At 40.2% G+C, this 21467-nt stretch overlaps 1 protein-coding gene across 1 annotated transcript in view; it reads left to right on the forward strand.

Annotated features, from left to right (window-relative positions):
- The window catches only part of pde4d (phosphodiesterase 4D, cAMP-specific), a 153757-nt gene that overhangs the window by 10190 nt on the left and 122100 nt on the right, over nucleotides 1-21467 (forward strand). The window contains exons 2-3 of the mRNA XM_076271023.1: nucleotides 5813-5916; nucleotides 11322-11551. Of these exons, the coding sequence (XP_076127138.1) occupies nucleotides 5875-5916; nucleotides 11322-11551 (272 nt within the window). The 5' untranslated portion in view covers nucleotides 5813-5874. The remainder of the gene's footprint in view (nucleotides 1-5812; nucleotides 5917-11321; nucleotides 11552-21467) is intronic.

The raw sequence follows: 21467 nt of genomic DNA on the forward strand, positions 1-21467 counted from the left end.
TACTTTGGAAAAGTCTGTTGACCCTGACATGATACAATGATGGTTCCATTAAAGCGAAGAGCCTCTCAAAGTTAGAGGGGAGCTAATGTGACCAGAGAGGCTGAGAACTCCTCCCCTGGGCCTCTGTGAAAGGGCACGATCAAGTCCTTTTCCCAAACTCTTCCCCTGACACATGAGTTGCGCAGCCAGAATACGCAAGCAGCTGGCAAGACGCACTGAGAAGCGCTTGACATCAAAGCCATTATGACTGAGCAAATTCAACACAGAGCATCCCAGATGAGGCCAATAGACAAAAGTGCGCCCTGAAGGGAACAAAGCAAAGATCTGTTTACTGACGCTGGGTGGAGAAACTGGAGACAAGAATAGATACTCAGAGTGCCCTCACCACCATTTATTTAATCTTACTCCATTCCAAAATGTTTGCCTTTTCATCGTTTACTTGAAAGATATGTAAATGTTTTATTATTGGAAATGTCACTTAAGGCAAAGGGTAAGGCTTGGTTTAGTTTTATTTCATGTATACATTACTGTTATTTTCCAATGGCTTGACCCAATTATGTGTTTTCTAAAGCGATGTACCAGTATTTGTGTGAAAAGGAGGACTGTTAGGATGAGATGCTTTACATAGAAAAGTTTCCATAAACAAATAGGACATTTGTTAATATTCGGTGTTTTGGTAATGTCACAATAAACAATCGCAATTCCTTCCCCTCTTCCATGCCTTACATACTTTGTAAGATATTTTTGTGCAGACCAACTCTGGCAAAATAAGTCAGATTAACGTTAATGTTTCAGCGGCCAGTTGTCTTTACAGGCTATCCCTTACTTGTGCAGTTGTTCTATGATGCATTATTTTCCTAGTGATTAAATTATACTTCCATAAACATGAACTGATTAAAAGGTTCAAAGAAGCATTTCTTGGATATTGGTTCCCAGTGTTCTGAGAGCCATACAGTTTGTCATATGGTTAGGTCCTTTAGCTTATTTGGTTCACATGAAATTCAGACGTTAATGTTATTTTAGCAAAACGGATAGTATTTCCCATATGAAACATTGAGAATCCCTGAGACTCTCTTCAGCTCATGATCAATACAGACAGTTTTTTTGCACCATTAGCTCTACAGGGCAATGTGATTTACAACTGTCAAGATGAAGTAATCCTCAGTGGCACAACAACAAAAATGGCATGGGACAACCATACACTTAACAGATCACTGAATTTGACATCCTGGATGAATATTGGCCATCTCTCACTTGTGGCAGCTCTACCATGAGACATCAATCACTATAATGAAGTATTTAACATGTTCTTAGTCTGTAAGCAGCTGAGTTGAAATAGCCATTCTTCACTTTTCCCCTAATCAACTGCCCCTGCTTGCACATCCACTCAGTGTTTGTGTGAGTCACTCTGTTTACTGGGTGCATCAAGTCAGTGTGATTGTTTGTTTTTTCTTCATAGCAGAGCTCAATTCTCTCAGATTCCATTTCAGTCTGTCATCTGAAATCCCCTGAGAGCTGCTACGATTGATGTGTCTACTGCGGACGGGCCTGCCTGCCTGCCCATGTGACCCATCTACCCTTAGCCGCCGCCTTTAAGGCTCTCACGTGGCAGGATGCCTGCTGCAGCACTAGCAGACCAATAGTTCCTCAATTACCTGAGATACACCACAGAGCCTCTCCCTGAGTCCCTCATTTCCACCCACCTCCTCCTCCTTGTGTTCCACTTTTCAGGATGTTTCTGGAGGTAGACTGATGAACTGTGAAGGTGGACAAAAGTTCTGCTGGACTGCAGAGGAGAGGACTAATCCCAGTGACTCTTACAAATACCCCCACAAGGGGGAGCTGTTACATTAGTGAACAGTCGGGTTGTAAACACTGGTGGGCTATTTAATATCCCCCAACACACACACACACACACACACACACATTTCAGACTGTTTGCCTTATTATAGAATCAATTTAATTTCAAGTACATACCGCCTTCAAGTTGTGTTGGTAATAATGGTTAATGATAAAATACCATCACCGAACTAGTGCAACAATAATTTGGTCAGTCATCCTTGTCGATATGAAAGACCATCCTAATGAAAGTAAAGTCATGTTTTCCATTCTTGGCTATGGATATGAAAATTGGATTGAAATGGCATTGCTTGGCCCTCCTTTAAAGGGGCATGTATAAGTCACAGTCTATTAAACTTGCATTCTGTATCATTTGCAACAGACACTAACAATCCAACATCTTGTTTTGGTTCTGATAATAGAAAACATTTCATCATAACATAACAATCCCACTCTTATGAATATAATTGAGTTTAGCCTTTCCTATCCAAGAACACAATTATGATCTAGATATACAATCAGCCCATAAACAGAAAAACAAGTAGGCCTACGCAATAAACATTATTTTGGTTATGAAGTGGGGTGTTGCAGTAATACCAGTACACTATGTTTACTTGTTGACCCTCTGATAAGAAGTTTGACCCAAAATATTTTGTCAGTGGCTTAAAAATAAAGGTAGAAATAGAAAATGTAACAATAACTCTTCTTTTTACAGTAGGCTAATTAGAGGACTACTAAAAGGAACCGATGTGGCGGTATACACTAGAATTTTGTCCTAAACATATTACACCACTGAGGGTAGATCATTTGAAGTTGAGCATGGCATGGTGTTATCTCCTAGCTTCCATTACTTATCTCATGAAGGTCATGTTTTTTATTCAAATCTTTATCACATTACAGGGTAAGCTGCATTTTTGTATTTGCAGTCAAAAAACTCCAGTGTTTCTGGCTCTGTAAATGGGAAACAAAGTCGCTCATTAAGTCAACATACTATTCCTTCCAGGCAATGTATTAACGGCCAATAATGTAATAACAGCTAATAATGTAACAATTTTAATGTAATAAAGCCAATAATGTAATAACTTGCCAATAATGTAATAACATTTCTGCACCAATAACGTAATAACTTTTTGCCAATAATGTAAATTATTATTAATTATTACATTAGTAAGTTATTACATTATTGGCTGGCAGCTACATTATCGGCTGGGTAAAAAAAAAAAAAAAATAGCCTAATAATGTAATAATCAGCTTATTGGAGGCCAAGCAGGAAAGGCATGTGTGTGTTTATGTGTCTGTGAGGGTGTTTGTGTGTGTGTGTGTGTGTGTGTGTGTGTGTGTGTGTGTGTGTGTGTATTTATGTGTTTGTGTGTGTGCGCATGTGTGTTATTTATCGATGGGTATAAAGTCACTAAATGTACACATAAATGGCCCCCATGGATAAGTTATAATTTATTACATTATTGCCAAAAACGTATTATGTTATTGGCAAGTTATTACATAATTGGCTTTATTACATTAATTGGCCGTTATTACGTTATTGGCCGTCATTACATTATTGGCTGCTACAATCATGTTGCATTAAAATGGAAGTATTTGATTGGCTGCGCAATGACCTTCCACAATGTTTGCAGACTATACCTTTCATGTGCTAGATTGCTGTTTTTCTAACCATTTTTCCGAATGTTTCTGCTTTTCTTGCAAGTCTGGCAGCTCAAGAAAAGAGACATGCAAGTGCATGAAATGTGGAGAGCATGGTTGGATACCTGCCATGCAGAGAATTGGCATACTCCCACATAGGCCTACTGTATACATTCAGTAATAGAATATGGATGCTGAAATATAATTTCCAATTTCTGGTCCACAGTTTAACATAAATGGCTTTTGTTTTGAAGCATTTGCTCACAAGTCTCGATTTGCCAAGGTGAACAAGTATTAGCATTTCAGAGGGCACCCATTCTCTTATGATAAACCTGACTACAAAGGTGGGATTATGACATCTTTCATCATCTTCTTGAAATTTCTGTTCTATCTTCAATCTCAACAAAAATCATATCTTATGCTAATATTCCCCATTGAGCAATAACCTGCTCACAACAAAGCTTTTCACACCATTCATTTTGATATTGAATTTGACATTGTAGCTATAAGCCTGAACATCGTCAAACTCCTCATGAATTATTCAAACCACATAAAGCAGACGGTGAACATAAATAAATATCAGTGACAGCATAAAGGTTACTCCAAAGTCAATCAAAGTCAGCCACCCCAACTCTTCACTGAGGGCCACATTCATGATTTATGGTTATTTTTCTGAAAACAACCATAGATACAAATTTAGGCAGTCTTCAGTCAGTCAGACAGTGTTCCTAAACAATTCCAAACAAATAAGTCTGCATACCAAAATCAAATTAAACACAGCAAACTTGGGCTTACCATTTCATTGGATGTATAACTTCCACATGTAATATCCAGGTGGTGCACAGACTGCGTTCTCTCTGACTTGTTTGAGTGTGAAAACTAGTTATACAAACAGTGTCATTTTTTATCAGTAGATAGATTTGTTGTGGCATGTTTGCTTGTATCATCACATTCTCCATGTGATAAATTTGAGCTGACTGGCATTGACTTTGGGAAAGATAACCTAGCATCCCTGTGCAGCTATATGTCAAAAGCCAGGGAGTCAACATCAGATTCGATTTTCTGTCAGAATGGCAGTTATCCCCTGTATAGACACTAGACAGTTGATTAATTATTTGTTTGTTTTTTTGGACTTTGGAGTCCTCAGAATTGTTTGCCTCAGCTGAAGACAGAGCACCAACGCTCTTACCCAATAACATTTGCTGTGTTGATTGACTCACTCACAGGTCTTGTTTAGAAATGCAGCAGATTCAACATTCTCTGGCATGCTCTGTTTTCCCCACTTACTCCAAAGCAATTTTGCAGTGTTTTCATATTCTGATTGAGACATTAAGTCCTGGCGGCCTTTTAGCTCCCTATTTTGTGACTTAAGTGTGCCCATACGGCTGTGATGGATGACCCTACCGTCAATTCCCAGACGGTGTGCTCCATAATGGCACGATTCAATGTTTCAGCCTGACACAAAATAAATATGAGATGCGAGGAACACCGTGACGCTCAGCTGAGAGAGGCACGGAGAAGAATCCACTTTAAAGTTAATCTAATGCTAACAGAAGACCCCATCTGTAGTGTGGCTCTCGTAATGTCTTTAGAGGTATTAAAAGAAATGATCCACAGTTGCAGGCTTCCTCTCGCCGCCCGATTCCAATCAGTATAGGGTGGATCTAATGAACTGCCAGTGTTCTTGAAGCAAAGTCAGTGTGGTCTGGATTATAATCAATATTGATGTCCAGCCGAAGTGGCACTTACAATTGGATGGATGGACCATTGGAGCTCTCTCAACTGCGATTTCCAAACGAGAGGACAGAAGTGATGGAGGGTGCTCTGCGTGCAGACAGTATTCCATTTGAAGAGGGATGAGAGGTGACAGGCACAAGCTTGGCCAATAAGAGCGAGAGCAATTGCAACGATCTGAAGAGGCTGGATCTTCAACAAAGCATTATGATGTTAATCCAGGCATCTGTGCATGTTAGGTGCTACATGATTTGTCATCCTGATTTTTTGGATGTCAGCGTCACTCTCAGAAACACACACACACACACACACACAATGAATGATTTCCCATGACACCCATTTCTTACGTCTTACGCAATATCTCACCTATTCTATTATGTTTATGTCTTTATGATCACAGGTGTTGTGATGTTAAAGTTGTCCATCACAGCCAAAACTGCTATAACAAAACATAACATAATATAAACAATACAACATAGAGTACAACTGAAAACAGTCTTTTTTTATCAGTGAAATTTGACTACACTGTTGGACCTCTAGAATAAATCCACTGACTGAAAGAAAGCCATACTCTGTCTTCTGTTTTGTTGCCATACAGAGAGAAAGGAAAGTTCTGCAGTCTGTTGTCGAAGTCCCTCTGGCAGATTGCTTGGCCACACAATGCAAAAGGATGCCAGCGCTGGAGAGAGCCAGACTGAGAGTGTGAGTGAATTTCACATCCTTGTTTATATACTCCCTTGCAGAATGTAAATGCTCAGAACTTTACTATGGGCAATACACGCATGCAAGTACAGTACAAGAACTATGTAAATAGTTGTCGACTGTCACAGACACTTTTTGGAAATGGTAATGCAGTTTTTCATTGTCACTGTTTGATGGCATTTGGTTCATAACTTCCAACAAAAAATGTCTGACTGACACAAAACTCCTGGGTTTTGAGAAGTGTTGTGTGAATATATGGTATGTACCTTTTTACGTTAAGTACCCTAGTCCTTCGTCAACATGTGAAAGACAAGAGAATACACAATTCAAATTCAAATCAAAGGGCAAGTGTGTTGACCTCTGTAAGTCAAGCATGGCTATACAAAAATATAGGTACTCGACTGAAAATGTCCATATACAGTTAAAACAATAGTTAAGGAGTTCCAATCAACTGGAAATGTGACAAACTTGCCTGGACAAAAGAGCCATATTTATAAAAAAAATAATAATACAATTCTACAGAGTTCAGATCAGTGGACTGAGATAAAGGTATACCTTCACTATACGATTAGGTAACACTGCTATTGATTTAAAAAATATTTATGTACAACTCATACAAGAACATTTGAATATAGTTGTATTATATTATTCTCATTCATGTTCTGTTGTGTCTTGCCTACATCGATAAAGAGGATTTGTTTTTGTTATACTTTGACAACTGCTGACCTACAGTATACCCTGGATGGCCAGCATTATTTTCAGGCACTTCTCCACAGGATAACCATCATCCTTAAACATGATAATGATGGAACTGTCTTTAATAGTCAACATAGTACCAATATCCTCTCTGACACTGACAGTTATCAGTTGCACAATGATCTGCCAATCAATTGTTTGCTTTTAAGCCATGACAACAATGTCCTCTAGTTTTCACTAGACATTGACATTGCTGTAATACATGAATAGGCTATTCAAAAGCGTATTTGAATGTATTTGTAGTTGTCACAGGGGAAAAAACAATTAAATGAAAACAAAAGAATCATCACATTTCGTATTGCGCTATAGGTTCAGAGTTTAATTAGCATGGCTGACCTTTGTGCCATTATCGAGTACTGCAGAAGTGGTCTATAACTAGATTTTTTTTTCTTTTCGTTTTTTAAGCTCAATTATAGCCCAAGATGCCTGTTGTTATGCAGAAAGCCTTGAAGCACAGCAAGGTGTTTCACACTGACACATTGCTTATTGGGTGATAACACCTTCTAAAAAATAGTCATCACAATTTCATTACTTCATTACATTCTGTGTTTGGGGTGTAGGGTGAGAATTAGGGAGAGCCTGTGTGGCCTTGCTATAGGTTCCTAGTGTTTGATCCTTGGGACAGTCAAGTAGAAGAGCTGACATGGACACTGCTTATAGGTAATGAACACCATGAATAATCATGACTTACGCAATGAGCATTACCATGGATACAGGATATGGATGCAACAGTCTCTGCCTGAATCTAATTATGGAACAGACATGGCACAGACACCAGTTTTCCCAAGCACACACCAATCTTCAATTAGAGAGCAGCAGGGATTGGGGTTCATGAAATATGTTTGTGTAAACAACAGACACGTTACAGTAGGAGGTGTTCAGAGGACACAGGGCATCTCCCTTGTAGGTGTTTTGAATGTTCAAAGTTTCAAATAACACTGCCTCTCCGCCCAGAAGATTTTTATTTCACATCCAATGGTGTGAGACAACGGGGTTTTTTTTTTTTTTTAAAAGACTATTTAGCTACTTATTTATTTATGCACAAGGCCAACAGTTGCATATTTCACAGAGGTAATCAGATTAGGATGCTCTCCAGAAATGGAAGGCTTCTGTTGGAGGTTAATTTGTTTACCGGGAAGCTTTGCGCTGCTTCCCCCAAGTGGTGTCCCCGTTACCCCAAGTGCCTCTGTTTTCCTTGCGAATGAAGGCAGCTAAGTTGCAAATATTGTTCTCCACCTTGTGTAAAGAAATGCCTCCTGTATAAAGTTCTCATTTCACCCTTGGTTGGCCTTGATTACACCAGATTAATTTTGCATGGGGAGGTTCACTTACCCTCGCAGATGCACTAAAAGAGGAAGAATGAACACACCTCTTAAACTGTAAGATGGAATATACAGCAGATTGGAATTGGGGAACGAGGCATAAAAGTAAATTAAAAGCAATAATTCGGTCCAAGACAAAATCTGCAATGGAAAGACTGCAATATGAGAAGACTGCATTACACCATTATTTTCTTTTATAATAAGGAAATATAACAAATTATTATCTTATAAATTGGAAAAACAGTTTTATGATTCATTCTTTTGTCCAAAATCTTCTTCGATATGCAACTCACAAATTAAAGCAACATATCATGTTCCATGCCAACAGCGTTTTCATGGGTACATTCTACTTGGATTTGAATGTTTTATTTAACTGTTTCAAATCTTAGCTGGCTAATTGATGTCCTTTTCCAGACATTTTATCATTAAATAAATGGCAATATCGTGACCAGTAGAGACTTGGTTCCACTGAAGGTGGGAATGAGTTTCTTTGAAGGTCAGGTTAAAAAAAAAACGCACCAAAGAAACACTCTGTTTGCTTTGGTGCTTTCCAGTTTGCTGGCCATAACTGTCCAATTAATTTCAGTTACGCCATTAATAATGCATGAGACCATGACTTTTAAGCTCTAAATGAGAATCCCCCCCAGAACGCAATGCGGACTGATCAAAATAAAAATGTTTACATATTGAGCAAATGTCAAAGTTTTGATTGACAAACCAATCACACGGGGAAGTCAGTGCAGCAGAGCCTGAGGGAGCCACTGGGTCTGTTCTTATAAAGGAGTGTCATCTTGAGACCACATATAAATAAAACTGAATCTCAATGTCACTGTCTGTCGCTGGACGTGTCAGTGTCGCTTCAAGCCCTTCTCTCATAACTAAGGATCAGTTTTAGACACCTATGTCACAGACACTCAAAAGGAAATTCAGTGGTGATGGGAATCGTACAATATTATTTCAATGTGTGAGAGTTAGTGGATAATCAACTAAACCTAAATCAGTGATACAGGCGTTCATGCTTTCCAGTGTACCCCCATAATTGTTCCACATTAGATTCAGTTAACATGACATAATCACATATATTTTGTCATGTCTATGGCATGTTGACAGGACAGCTGTGGGAGGAAAGGAGCGCAACTGTTCTAAGAAACTAATATACTTACACTAATATCATCAAATGCACTTATAGCAGGTGTAGCTGTCCTGCCCAATGTTATGAATTGTGGGTGAAATCATATTTCTGGTAAACAAGGACTGGTAACATTTCAGGCTGTTTGCACAGTGCTGTCCCCTCCCTCCTCTGGATCAATATGGCTTTGGAGTTCCACAGCACAGTCTCAAGCACAGTCTGCATCAAGAATTCCATATAAAAAACAGTACGTGACAGGAAATGTAATGTTCTTCTTCATCATCATCTGTTTTTGCTTTTCCATGTCACCTGAGCTGTTTTTTTTGTTGTCTTTTCTTTGAACAGCTTGCTCTCAAATCAGCAGTCCTAAATTATACTTTAAAAGTTTGAGGCACAATTTAATGAGTGGGGTTTAATTAAGTGTGATTTAAAAGGGAATTCCTTTAGGGGTATCTAAGATGTGGCTTTTTAACAGGAAATGAATAGAGAGAGAAATGCAGAAAAAAATGTTGGAATAAAATATTAAAGTAAAGGGACATTTCATGGTATATCTTGTTACAATTTAGATTAATAAATGATTAATGATACAGACATATTCTTTATCCTAATACTTTATCCTAATAATGTGAGCAACAGGCAACAGAATGGCAAACATTGAATAAAAAGCATGTGGGCTTTTCACACTTCCATCCTAAATGCTCACAGGAATTGCAGTGCAATGCAGTGCAGTGGAACTATGTGCAGTAATCATTTGATCTATGGAAGCGAAATAACCAATGGCTCAGCCACCCAGGGTGCCGATCATCCATAGTGATGATCTTTGACATATTTCAGATTAATCTGGCTGGTTGAGTTTCACAGAGAGTAAGATGAGATGCAAAGAGATTGGAGACTTTGAATGAAATGAAGCGCTGATACTTTAATCACATTACCCCTCCCTGGGCTTATAATGTAAGGTAATTATTTTTGGAATGACAGCTCATAATTTCACAATGATGACTGCCATTATTCAGGTGCTTCAACACAATTTGTCAGGCTAGCCTGGAGAGCTGAAACTTTCCAAGTAGTGAATATCATTCAACAGATTTCCCTGGGCAGACAGGAAACACTATAAATCGCCTGTCAGCTGTTCATCAATATTAAACTTCCACCTGGATTTACAGACACCCATAAAGCAACCACATAAATGTTAAACTTTAAAACATATTTTTTTCTGATGTATTGTAGACATTGCATCTAGCTGTTTACCCTCCTTGTAATCATCTTGTGCATTTTAAAATAAACTGGGTGCAAATGATTGTGATAGCAATCTTAATTGCTTGTCATATACATTCTGACAGAATGAGACTAAATGACGGATACTGTCAGCTTCACTTCCACAGAGACAACAAAGGGGGCTCACAGAAAGAAGTAAAGGGCTGCATGCCTGCAAGGGAATTACAATCCAATGTGGCTACATAATTCATGTATTCAGGGTGGAGAGAGAGACAGAAAGAGAGAGAGAGAGAGAGAGAGAGAGAGAGAGAGAGATAGGGAGGGAGGGGGGTGAGACAGAGGGCAGGCAAGCACCATTAGCCACAGATGGCCTGGACAGGATATGAAAACAACTGTCAAAATGGGTATGCAGACATGCACCTCTGCTGAAATGTATTGTGCATGTGAATAAATACAGTGAATACAGCTTTGCTCCCAGAGTTTTATAGTGACATTACTTCTCTGTGCTTGGTTCTCTGAGATATGTGAGAAATTCAGGTCAACTGAAGATGAGGAGTTGACAATAGTCATGAGATGATTACACACATTTTTCCACTCTGAACTCATCCGTCTTAATAATATTATAATAAATTAATAAACACGATCAAATTAAATTGCCTGAGCTTCTAATCAAGGCGAATCAAGATGCTTAAAACCAACACTTGTTAATCAGCTAATCAGCTGGACTAGAGGGACACTCAGTCCCCTAGACTTTCCACTTCCTGTATTAGGCAAAAGGACACTCAGGGCACAGTTCTCTCTCCATCTCACTTTGTGACCTTGTTTATGTGTGTGTCTGTGTGTGTGCGCACTTCTATTTTGGGTGTATGCCTGTTTGTGTATGGGTGTTACATACATGTACCTCTGTGTACATGTATGTATGGCTCTGTGTGTGTGTGTGTGTGTGTGTGTGTGTGTGTGTGTGTGTGCTTGTGCATTTGCAGGTCTCAGACTGCTCAGACTCCCCAGAGCAGTGCCCTGTGTCTTGCATGGAGCCCTTCACAGTGCGACGGCTCTCATGCCGGACGATGCAGCTCCCGCCGTTGGCTTTCCGGCAAGCGGAGCAGTACTACTGCGACAGGAGGCCCGAAACTGAAACCACCCAGCCGCGGCCGACCAGCTTACCCCTGCGGGCGCCTCCGCTCATCGCCATCACCAACGCCGAGAGTGGCAGGTAGGATGACATGGAGGCTGTGTTTTTTTAGGTCACTTTCTAAATTCAGTCAAGTCAAAGTACCGGTAGGGAGTTAAATGGTGAAAAATAGCTCTTACGCACATTCTCTGCCTGTGGCCTACGTCATTGTGTGTTCCTCGGGTCCATGTGCTTTGTGTGCTCTCCCCATGGTAGTTTCTCTACATTCCCCAGTCTCTCTGTTAGCCTCTCTGAAGTGAAACTACAAACAATGAGGAACGATGAATGACAGATCTCCCATCTTTCAGCTGTGTAATTGTATTAATTGTGGACTTCACTGTGGACAAATATAGACTTGGAGGTCATTGATCTTTCATTGCAAATTGTGTGAGTTTTGGTGTTGAAGGCACAATGTAGTGTTCAAGAGCACATGTTTGCACATGCAGCATGATTATGGATCCTACAACCGATTAAATTAATTATTATACTGTGTCCAAAACATCAGTCACTCAATTTCATAACATTGATACTACAACATTAAACCTTGAATCGTAATAACAATGTTATTACTCTGTGGGGTATTTCAAGGTTACGGTTCCTTTAAATGCAAATGAAATTGCCACCGTGCCTCACACTCCATCAACAGACCAAACTGCTGTCAATCAGGAGCTTTGTGGGGTGTGACATCTCTCTTTTCTGGAGGACTGGAGGCATACACCAGAGACCTCTCAGGATATATCATCAGTAGTTCTAGTACTTCTGCAGTTAAAACATCAAGAAATCATTTTATTGATTCATTTAAAATACCCAGCAAGAGTTGGGGCTGCAGTAATCTAATATTACCACATAATGTTACATGTTTGTTTTACCTCTTAGAAATGAATGAATGAATAAATGTTACACGTCCGCCATCTAACCCGCAAACTCTGAAAGTGCTGAAATGAACAGTTGCTTCACTGACATTTTTTGACGGGTACAGAACCTCAGTATCAGTCTTGTTAGAGATGTCACACGAAGTGCTCTTGAAAGTTTTGATGGGGCGTGAACTCACAGCTATTATTTCTGCCTATTGGCGGGCAGGACTAATACACACACTGTCAGAGAGGTGTCTGCAACCGGAGGATGCAATCAAACATGTGTAATGGAGGAGCCATTTCCTATCTGAGGCCACCCCTGTGATCTGCTCGGGAGCATGATTTGCACTCAGGCTCAGAGAGCTGTTTCGGTGTCTGCTTTCAGTTATCATTGATTTCCAACGTGATTGGAAATCAGGACACTGAAAGGAAATGGTTTCTATGTAGTCTAGCTAGCTATTCCTAGGGCTGTTGAGCCTGCCAAGATGTTGATAAGGCAGCTAAGGAAATGTCTGCTAGCCAGCTACAGGACTACCTCTACTGAAAACAGGGTCTTTACACTTGGCAGTGCTATAGTGGAAATGTCAGCCATTTTTCAATTTAGCCCTCTTTGTTTTGTCAAAACCACTATTGTCAACAGTGATACAACTGTCTTGTAACTTTGGCATAGACATGAAACTTGCATCTGGACCTCAATAAAACACTAAAACTGGGCCTATCTTGGGCTATCCCATGATAGTTACCCTTTTAAAAAGATGTCAACTTCTTAAATTAGTGAGCCATGTACCGTGGAAGCTGTGACACCCAAACATTGAACAGAATGAGAAGTAACAGAGAAGGCACACAATGACTAGAGAGGCAGTCAGCGGAGATGCAAAACGTCTGTCTGGTGATGTGCAGCTGCCGTTATTTCACTCCATATTGTGTTATCCCTTCAAGAAAAAGATACGGTGGAACTGTCATCACATCCGTATACTTGCAAGGTGTAGGCCTATACAGATTTATCTCCCTGGGTTAGTATTTCAGTAGGGTGAATGTCGGCTTGTGTGAACGCCCATCACACATTTTCAACCTCTGAAAAGTCAAGGTAAATCAGGATTAGTACTAAAGAGGCAACAGTCAGACTTACCCATTCCCCATGTCTACCTTTTTATAAAACAGCACTCTGTACAATGGAGCAATGGGGTACAGGAAAAAAGTTTTAAATCATTTAAAATGATTTGCATAATTTATGCACATCCAGGGCTATTTCAACCATGAACATTACTTGATTGCCCATTCTGGCTCTATGATCTAAAATAGCCGACTGTGTAGTGCTTGTTTGTCTCAGAGCAGTCGAGGGAGAGCAGCAACACTGCACTCAGCAAGGAGAAGCAAAACAGAGACAGTGTTTTGTCTCCTATAGGATTTAGACAGTCCTTTACTCTGGGCTATTTTAAAAATACAGAGACCACCCAAGGTGTGCAAATCATCCAAATGTGTAGGTACCCTTTGAATCAGAAATGCCTGTAGGCCTGATCTGAGTAACAACTTACATTTAGGTGAGCTGTTAAGTGGATTTTGTAGAAAGTCTAAATCTAAATTGATCCCATGTCACCTATCCTACAGTGCATTTAGCCAGTTTAATTGTATGCATATAATATGAAACACAAACACATGAAGGGAAAGAAACTTAGAACTTAAAATACAAGGCCTAATTTATTAGGTCCTCAAGTCATCCTGACAAATAATTATGACTGAGCTAACTAATAAAGTTCAATAGGTGTTCTGGCCTTATTCTGAGCTCTGTAGATCTGATCTGTTCACTGTATGTCTTCTGAAATTATTAGTCGACTTTCTCTCTATCTCTCTCGAATTCAATTGCATTTTTAGAGAGAAAGAGTCATACTTTTCAAAGAAATTAAAGTGTAGTATTAGTAGACTATGCATTGCCCATTCCGAGTGGGTAAAAGAAAATCGTCACGCCAGCACCTTGCCGAAATGGGCGTGTTCGGGGGGGGACAGTTGTAGGCTATAGCTTTCCTAGGAGAGCGCAGCATCTAGCAGTTGAGACTACACACAATGCCTGCTGGCCTTTTTAAACTTTGCCTTATTATTGTATTGTCTAAGTTTATTTTGTTCAACATGCGTCTTTGGTTCTGAAGTGGGGATATGAGCGTAACAAGTAATGAACTGTCTGTTATTGAGATGGTAGGGTATAAAACAGTCTAACTGCCGAGAAGGATATGGAGCAATCAGTTACGGACATTCAATCTGTTACGGGACGAATTCAAGAAGACAATTAGGCCTAAATGACTCTGAATTAATCTGCTACTAAGTACGCTATTAATTGTGTTTACAGAACAAAGCGTAAACTGTCAGGTGTGCAGTAAAACAGCTTTGTTGAACTTGTATGCACGGTTTAAAGCTGGTCGGACACCTTTTTTCTGGGTATCTTTAAAGTCCTAGGACTATTAGGTTTTCCCCCACCTTGAGCACCTGTGTTGCCTCTCTGCACGAGCCAGGGTCGATGGATGCCGTGAGCGGGAAAGTACCAGCCGCGTGCCTGGGTGCTGCTAGTGGCAGCTTTAACAGCAGCGGTGGAAATGTTAAAGCTCCCAAACATTTGTGGAGGCAGCAGACCCAAGCGGCGCTCCCGCAACACCAGCACCACCCCCTCCTCGGAGCGCGGAAGAATAACCGAGTGAGATTGAGAGGATTTTCGGACACGGAGAAATACCTAAAAACAAGAACCATGGACCGGACCTACGCTATTGACACCGGCCACCGACCCGGTTTAAAGAAATCAAGAATGTCTTGGCCATCCTCGTTTCAAGGTTTTAGACGGTGAGCGCATGTTTCTTTCCCTTTCATGACGGATAGTGAAAAGGGCGTGTGTACAGTAGGATACAGTCCAAGAGAAGACGGATAGACAGGATAAGTGATTTTGTTCAGATAAACATAAGACCAGTTGTCATTTGAAAACCGTGTAGCCTATATCCTTTCCAGAACTTTTGAGAAATTTTTGAGAAATTTTGAATCACTGGAGATAGACAACTTGAGACTCTTCTTGACAATGAAACGCGAATATGTCTTTGTATTGTATCGTAACGTTGTCATCTTTTACAGCGATATTCTGTTAACCATGCTGTAATTTAACCTCGCAAATGTGTTTGTTGTAACGATGGAAGTGATAACTGATTGTTATGGCGCTGTATTTCGGACCGTCTACGATGCGTAAAACTTAATGAATTGCTTTTGTGGCATTTCACTTCACACAGTAGGTTACTGTAGCCTACATGTTCGGTTCTTAGAAGAGTGGGCTAGCCTGTTCTGCGTCATTCATCTTAATATTCTGAAGGCTATTAGGAGATAGGTTCACGTCCAGAGAATTTTCAAACGTCACTGCACTCAAAAGGTAACCTAACCATGTAAAACTGTTTCTGACACAGTGGCAATTAGAATATGTGTGTGCCGCTCCTTTTCCTATGTACACGTTGTTATTGTGTGTGTGTGTGTGTGTGTGTGTGAGTGTGTCAGTGAGTATGTGTGAGAGAGAGAGGAGAGAGAGAGAGAGAGAAAGAGAGAGTGTGTGTGTGTGTACCTGTGAGTGTGTTTGTGTGACTATATGTGTGTTTGGAGGCCGTGGTGCTTCAGAGCCCCTGGTGAGTTTGGCTAGGGCATCTGTGTGCCTGGCCCACCTTTAAACACTCCTTTTTAATGATTTCTGAGGACCACCTCACATGACAGGCTGCTCCAGATTCACCCTCCCCACCCACGCCCCCCACGACTTTCCAGAGATTTTATGCTCTAATTATGCACATCCCTTGCTATATTAAGTGGCTGAGGTATTTTTTGAAGGTCAATCCATTTTCCACAGTTGAATGTTAGCATTAGTGCTAGAAACAAAAATGACATTTAGTGTAATATTCCACACACCTGCAGTGTAGTTCAAGGTACAGAATTTGTGTTTTCAAGCGAAGTTTGACTGAAGGGAGGGAGCATCCCCCCCCCCAACATTCTACATAGCACCTCCTAACTCTTGCTGAAGTATGATGTCCACTCCTTACGAAAATTTACTCTTAATTGCTGTAAAGGTTTAAATGTAATCCCCACAGGTTATCCAGATAAAAAGGATGTTCAAATTATGTTTCTGGCTTCAAAGAGACGCCCAAATTAATCCCCCTGCGTATTGCCAAACTATTTATCCCCGGCTCACATGCAGCATATGGTATGGGCATCCGGCAATTGGCTCCATAAAGCCTTCAGTTTATGATAGCAGCACAATTAAAAATGTCTAATCTCACTAGCCCAGATGGTGCACTTCTTCGTCTGTCGTTCACTCACACTGCAGTTTCAAGCATGATCAGGGTACAGGGAGTTGTAAACCTTTTGGCCATATGCAATAATAAAACATGGATCTGTTAAGGATTACAGAAGACATTACATGTAGTGGCACTGTGTTAGTCTCCGTGTCTTGATTGACATTGTGTTGTGTGTTGATTTTGAGAGTGCTCTGGGTACTTTGCACTTCGAGGAAGAGATACTGTGATACACCAGCTGAAGATTCCTATATGATTTTGCAATTCAATATCTCAGGGTCCTCTTATAATTTTCAAATGTCAGACAGAGAATACTATAAAAAGATAATACATGGTAAAGCATTGGCGCAGTTTTCAGGAAGAAGGTGATCACTACACACCTCACAGCTAAAGACAGACTTTATGGTAGTTTGTTGGTGTTTGTGAATATTTTCACTTATTCACAACTTTACGTAAGAAAACAAATAATTCAGAATGTAGTAATAAAATCCCAGAGGAAATCAATATTTGATGTCACAGTCTATCCAGATCCCCTGTGATTATGGGTTCGATGGTAACAGAACAAACACATCCCTGGCTGGTGATCACTGGACCTCTGGAATCCAGCTTATGGTAGTTGGGAGTCCCTGGAATAAGACTTAAATAATTCAACGCTGCCTGCCACTTACGTTTTCAAGGGATGCTGTACAAACGCAACGAGGGATGCTGTACAAACTTCGGCTCATCCATTTGAAGTATAAGTTCCAAACGCAAAAAGCCTTTGCACTGAAGGAGAGGTTATACGCTGGAACTTGCATATGGTACATGCCGTTTGTAGGATAAGGATGGAGGTTGTGAGAAGGAGAGGATCAAAAAGAGCAGCGTTTGACAATGCTGCTACCTGTCAGTCAGTATGACAGGCACAATCCTGGGGCGAGGGGGTTCTGTCACTGTCTCATTATACTGCCCCTAACTTAATAGCAAAGCACCCGCTAATACTCTCTCTCTCTCTCTCTTTCTCTCTCTCTCTCTCACACACACACAGACTCACTCACACTCACTCACACACACATACACACACACACACACACACATACACACACACACACACACACACACACACACACACAGAAGCATCATGCAGAAACACAGATTTGACAAATTGTGTGTATAAGAGAGAAGTGAGGATAATTTCTTTGCATGCCTGAGATGGTTCTCTGTTCTTTCCCCCCTCTCTCTCTCTCTCTCTCTCTCTCTCTCTCTCTCTCTCTCTCACACACACACACACAGTCTCACTCACACACTCACACACACACACACACACACACAAAGAATCATCAGAAACACAGATTTGACAAATTGTGTGCATAAGAGAGAAGTGAGGATAATTTCTTTGCATGCCTGAGATGGTTCTCTGCCCCCCCCCCACACTTTCTCTCACACACACACACACACACACACACTCAATGCCGTCAGAGTTTAGTGGTACATACTGTACTCACTCACTCCATCATTTTGACCTACACTGTCACAGCCTTTTGTAATTAAACGCAGAATCATGAACAGAAGGAAAATGATCTGTTTTAAGTGTGCTCACTACCAGAATGTCTCAGTCATTTGTCAACCATTCTATTTGCCTTACGAGGCTGCTTGTATATTTCATATGTGCGTCAGTGCGTGGTGAGTAATGTATTCTGATATATGATAATTCTCTAGAAAACTGATCTGGGTGCAGATTTCCCAGTGCTAATTGATGCAGAGCACCAGCATCAGAGTCCATTTGCCCACTGATGGGTTTTTAGGATCAAGACTTCGGAGAATTTTCTCTCAGTTGGCCCATTTTCCAGACCCATTTAGCCACACTCAAGACGGTACAACATACTAATTTATGTAATTTAAGTGCTGCAGATAGAGAGTGACAGCTCATTCGCAAACAGCATTTATAAATGCATGATGTAAATTTGAGTTCTGAACTGAAGGAGGTGTGTATTGCTATCTGTGATCAAAAGTTATCTTTCATCCAGACATTCCACAAAATGCAGACATTGTGGTCTGGTTTTTGGAGGCATTTTCACCAGCACATAATGCTTTTTCCATCAATTGGGCACTCTGAGATGACACTGTTATTGAATGGCTTCTAATGGAGTATTTGGTATGGTGAGACTTATGTCAGGCTCAATCATGAATGGCAGGCTGATGGCAAGACTTCATGGAGTTTTCAGTCTGGATAAATCACTCTCTGCCACCACACTATGACTGAAATATGCTTCAGATGTGCTAAATCGAATGTGCCAGATCCGATTTCAAACAGTGTAAATGTTGTATAAAGACGTGTTTTAAACCCAGATGGTTATTGAGGACAAAGAAACCAGTATCTTTATTATTGGATTGTTATCACAAAAATGTCCGGGTGGGGGGTGGGGAGGGGGTGGAGTTGGACAGCATGAGTTGGCAACAGACCCAGATTAGTCAACCCAAATTAAATTAGGCCATGGAACATCATTACGGTATCACACTCTGAAATGCAATCCTAGCTTGTGTTTTTTGGTTTTTTGGTTGTTGTAAAATCAAGCCATCATGATCACTCTAATTGAGGAATGTAGACGAAATTGTTTAGGGTCAGCTGTAGATTGGGTAAACCATTAGGATTACAATGTTGTGGTTTGTTGCTTAAAAGTCATGTGGGAAATTCCTTTCACAAAGTGAGTGCCTTGGGTTTCTGTCTGACCATGTCTGCAGTGTTAGACGTGGTTCATGACCCATCACTATGCCATTCTACTGTCTGTTACACTGCAGCCAGTGTATGGACAAGGCAAAGCAAAGTTATTTAGATATCACTATTTCCACACAGAGCCAACTCTAAATGCTTAACAGGAATTAAGTTTTGCTTGCAAGTTCACTTAACATGTAGTTATATGTTTTTACCAGTACACCAGAATATTATATGTTATTATAGTTATATGTTTTTACAGTAGTCTCAGTTCTTGACATTGTGGCCACATCATTTCCAATTGACATCATGTGCAGTCTATGGACTGCTCTCGGTGAAAACAAAACCACATGGTTGTTTTGTTCATTTAAAATGTCATCAAAAATTACCAGACTAAATGCCCGAATATTCTGTGTCATTTAATCTACTTCAGTTGTCCATGCGTTTGTTTTCACCGAGTTGTGGCCCACCTCACTTGGTTCAAATATAGTCTGCTGACTGCGTGCTAGGAAGAATGGAGGTTTATTTGCTGTGATATGTCTAATTCACACCACAGCAGCTGATTTAGCATTCTCATAGTTCAAGTAGGTTTGAAGCTACATACTCTCCCTTACGCTGCATTTGAAAAAAATATAAAAATAATATATCAACTTATACACATTAGCATAACAAGAGCAACCAGGCAGCTGCAGAACCTCCCCCCGTCACAATATTAAACCAAATTGAAACCAAATTTCATCATGTGCATTCTGAAACGAAAGTTAGAGGACCGAGATATGGTGACCCTCTGCCTTGTATAAATGTAAAGTACACAGGACCAGTACTTTTGAAGTCATGTGTGTGGATATGCACTGACGGACACACCCAATTGCAAAATCTTCTTTCCCCCGAGTGAGGGTAATAATGATTTGAAACTGGAAAATATATCTTAGTGGAGCCCAGGACTAACCACTTTTCCTTGTGTTCTAGCCGAAAGCGTTCCCAATATAATCCAAACACGATTTCATCAAATTCCACTTCTCGCCAGGGACACACAGTTGCCAACATTGGGCTTCACTCACTTTTGACGTTTTGTGTGTGTGTGTGTGTGCTATGTAGACAAGACATTCATGACATGAATGTTCATGGCATTCTTAGTCTGATTTACAACCCCAACGAGTTTGTTTAAAATCTGTAAACTAATCAAATGCCATGTAAAAGTAGAGTTGGAGTTATAATGGTACAGTCTATGATTTTAATATTTCAGTCAAACTGTCAAAATACTCATCTCCCTACGGTAATGCTGAAGCAATTTGCTGATTGTTTGAAATAGTCTATTGCTCAGTCTGAACCACTTTGTTTCCCATTTACAGAGCCAGGGCTGTACACATCGTTGTTTTTGAGTGCACAAACCAAACAGACAGATAGAGAACCGCACATGAAAAATCAGCTGAATTTGAGAAAAACAAATTGGCTTAAAACTGCGAAATGCAACTACAAATGTGGTAACCTTAAATGAATGCATTGGTGCATTCATCACCATCATATGGCCAGGCCTTTTTTGCTATGGGTTTTGTTGTGATTCAAGATCTGATTTTCAGCAAGAGCTTGCCAGATGTGCACTCCTATCACAATGTGCCAAAGTTATGTCTGCCTCTCTGAGACTACCCACTGGGTTAATGCAGCCCTAGCACTAATAATTATCCATCAGCATCACACTCCACTTAGAAAGCTCACAAACATCACTTTGAAAGCTTTTCATTGTACATTTAATTGTATAAGTCCTAGGCATGCATGAAGGTCTTTTGCTAGGCTCTACATTCAAAAGAGTTGCTATCAAAATACTAATCATAATTCAGAAATATGTGATAAAAATGATATAGGGTTTCTATAATAAATTGCACAAACAAGGTTTGAGATATGTACATCACTGCTGCATCCCAAAATGCCTTGCAATATAGACATAGTAGGAATCAATGTAATAACTTTAGCAAGAGAATGGAGCTCTGTATGTGTCTTGATGTGGCATTTTGTTGTACCTATGTGTGGTGCAGTTTATATATGATTTATTGCAGTGAGGTGATCTTCATTTTTTAAATTACTGATTGTTTGTCAATGACTTGGCCCATTTGCCC

Source organism: Alosa pseudoharengus, unplaced genomic scaffold (assembly GCF_046254945.1).
Source record: "Alosa pseudoharengus isolate Yale_2024_CS ecotype anadromous, Long Island Sound unplaced genomic scaffold, YU_APseudo_1.1 YU_APseudo_1.1_scf_6, whole genome shotgun sequence".
NCBI lineage: Eukaryota > Metazoa > Chordata > Actinopteri > Clupeiformes > Clupeidae > Alosa > Alosa pseudoharengus.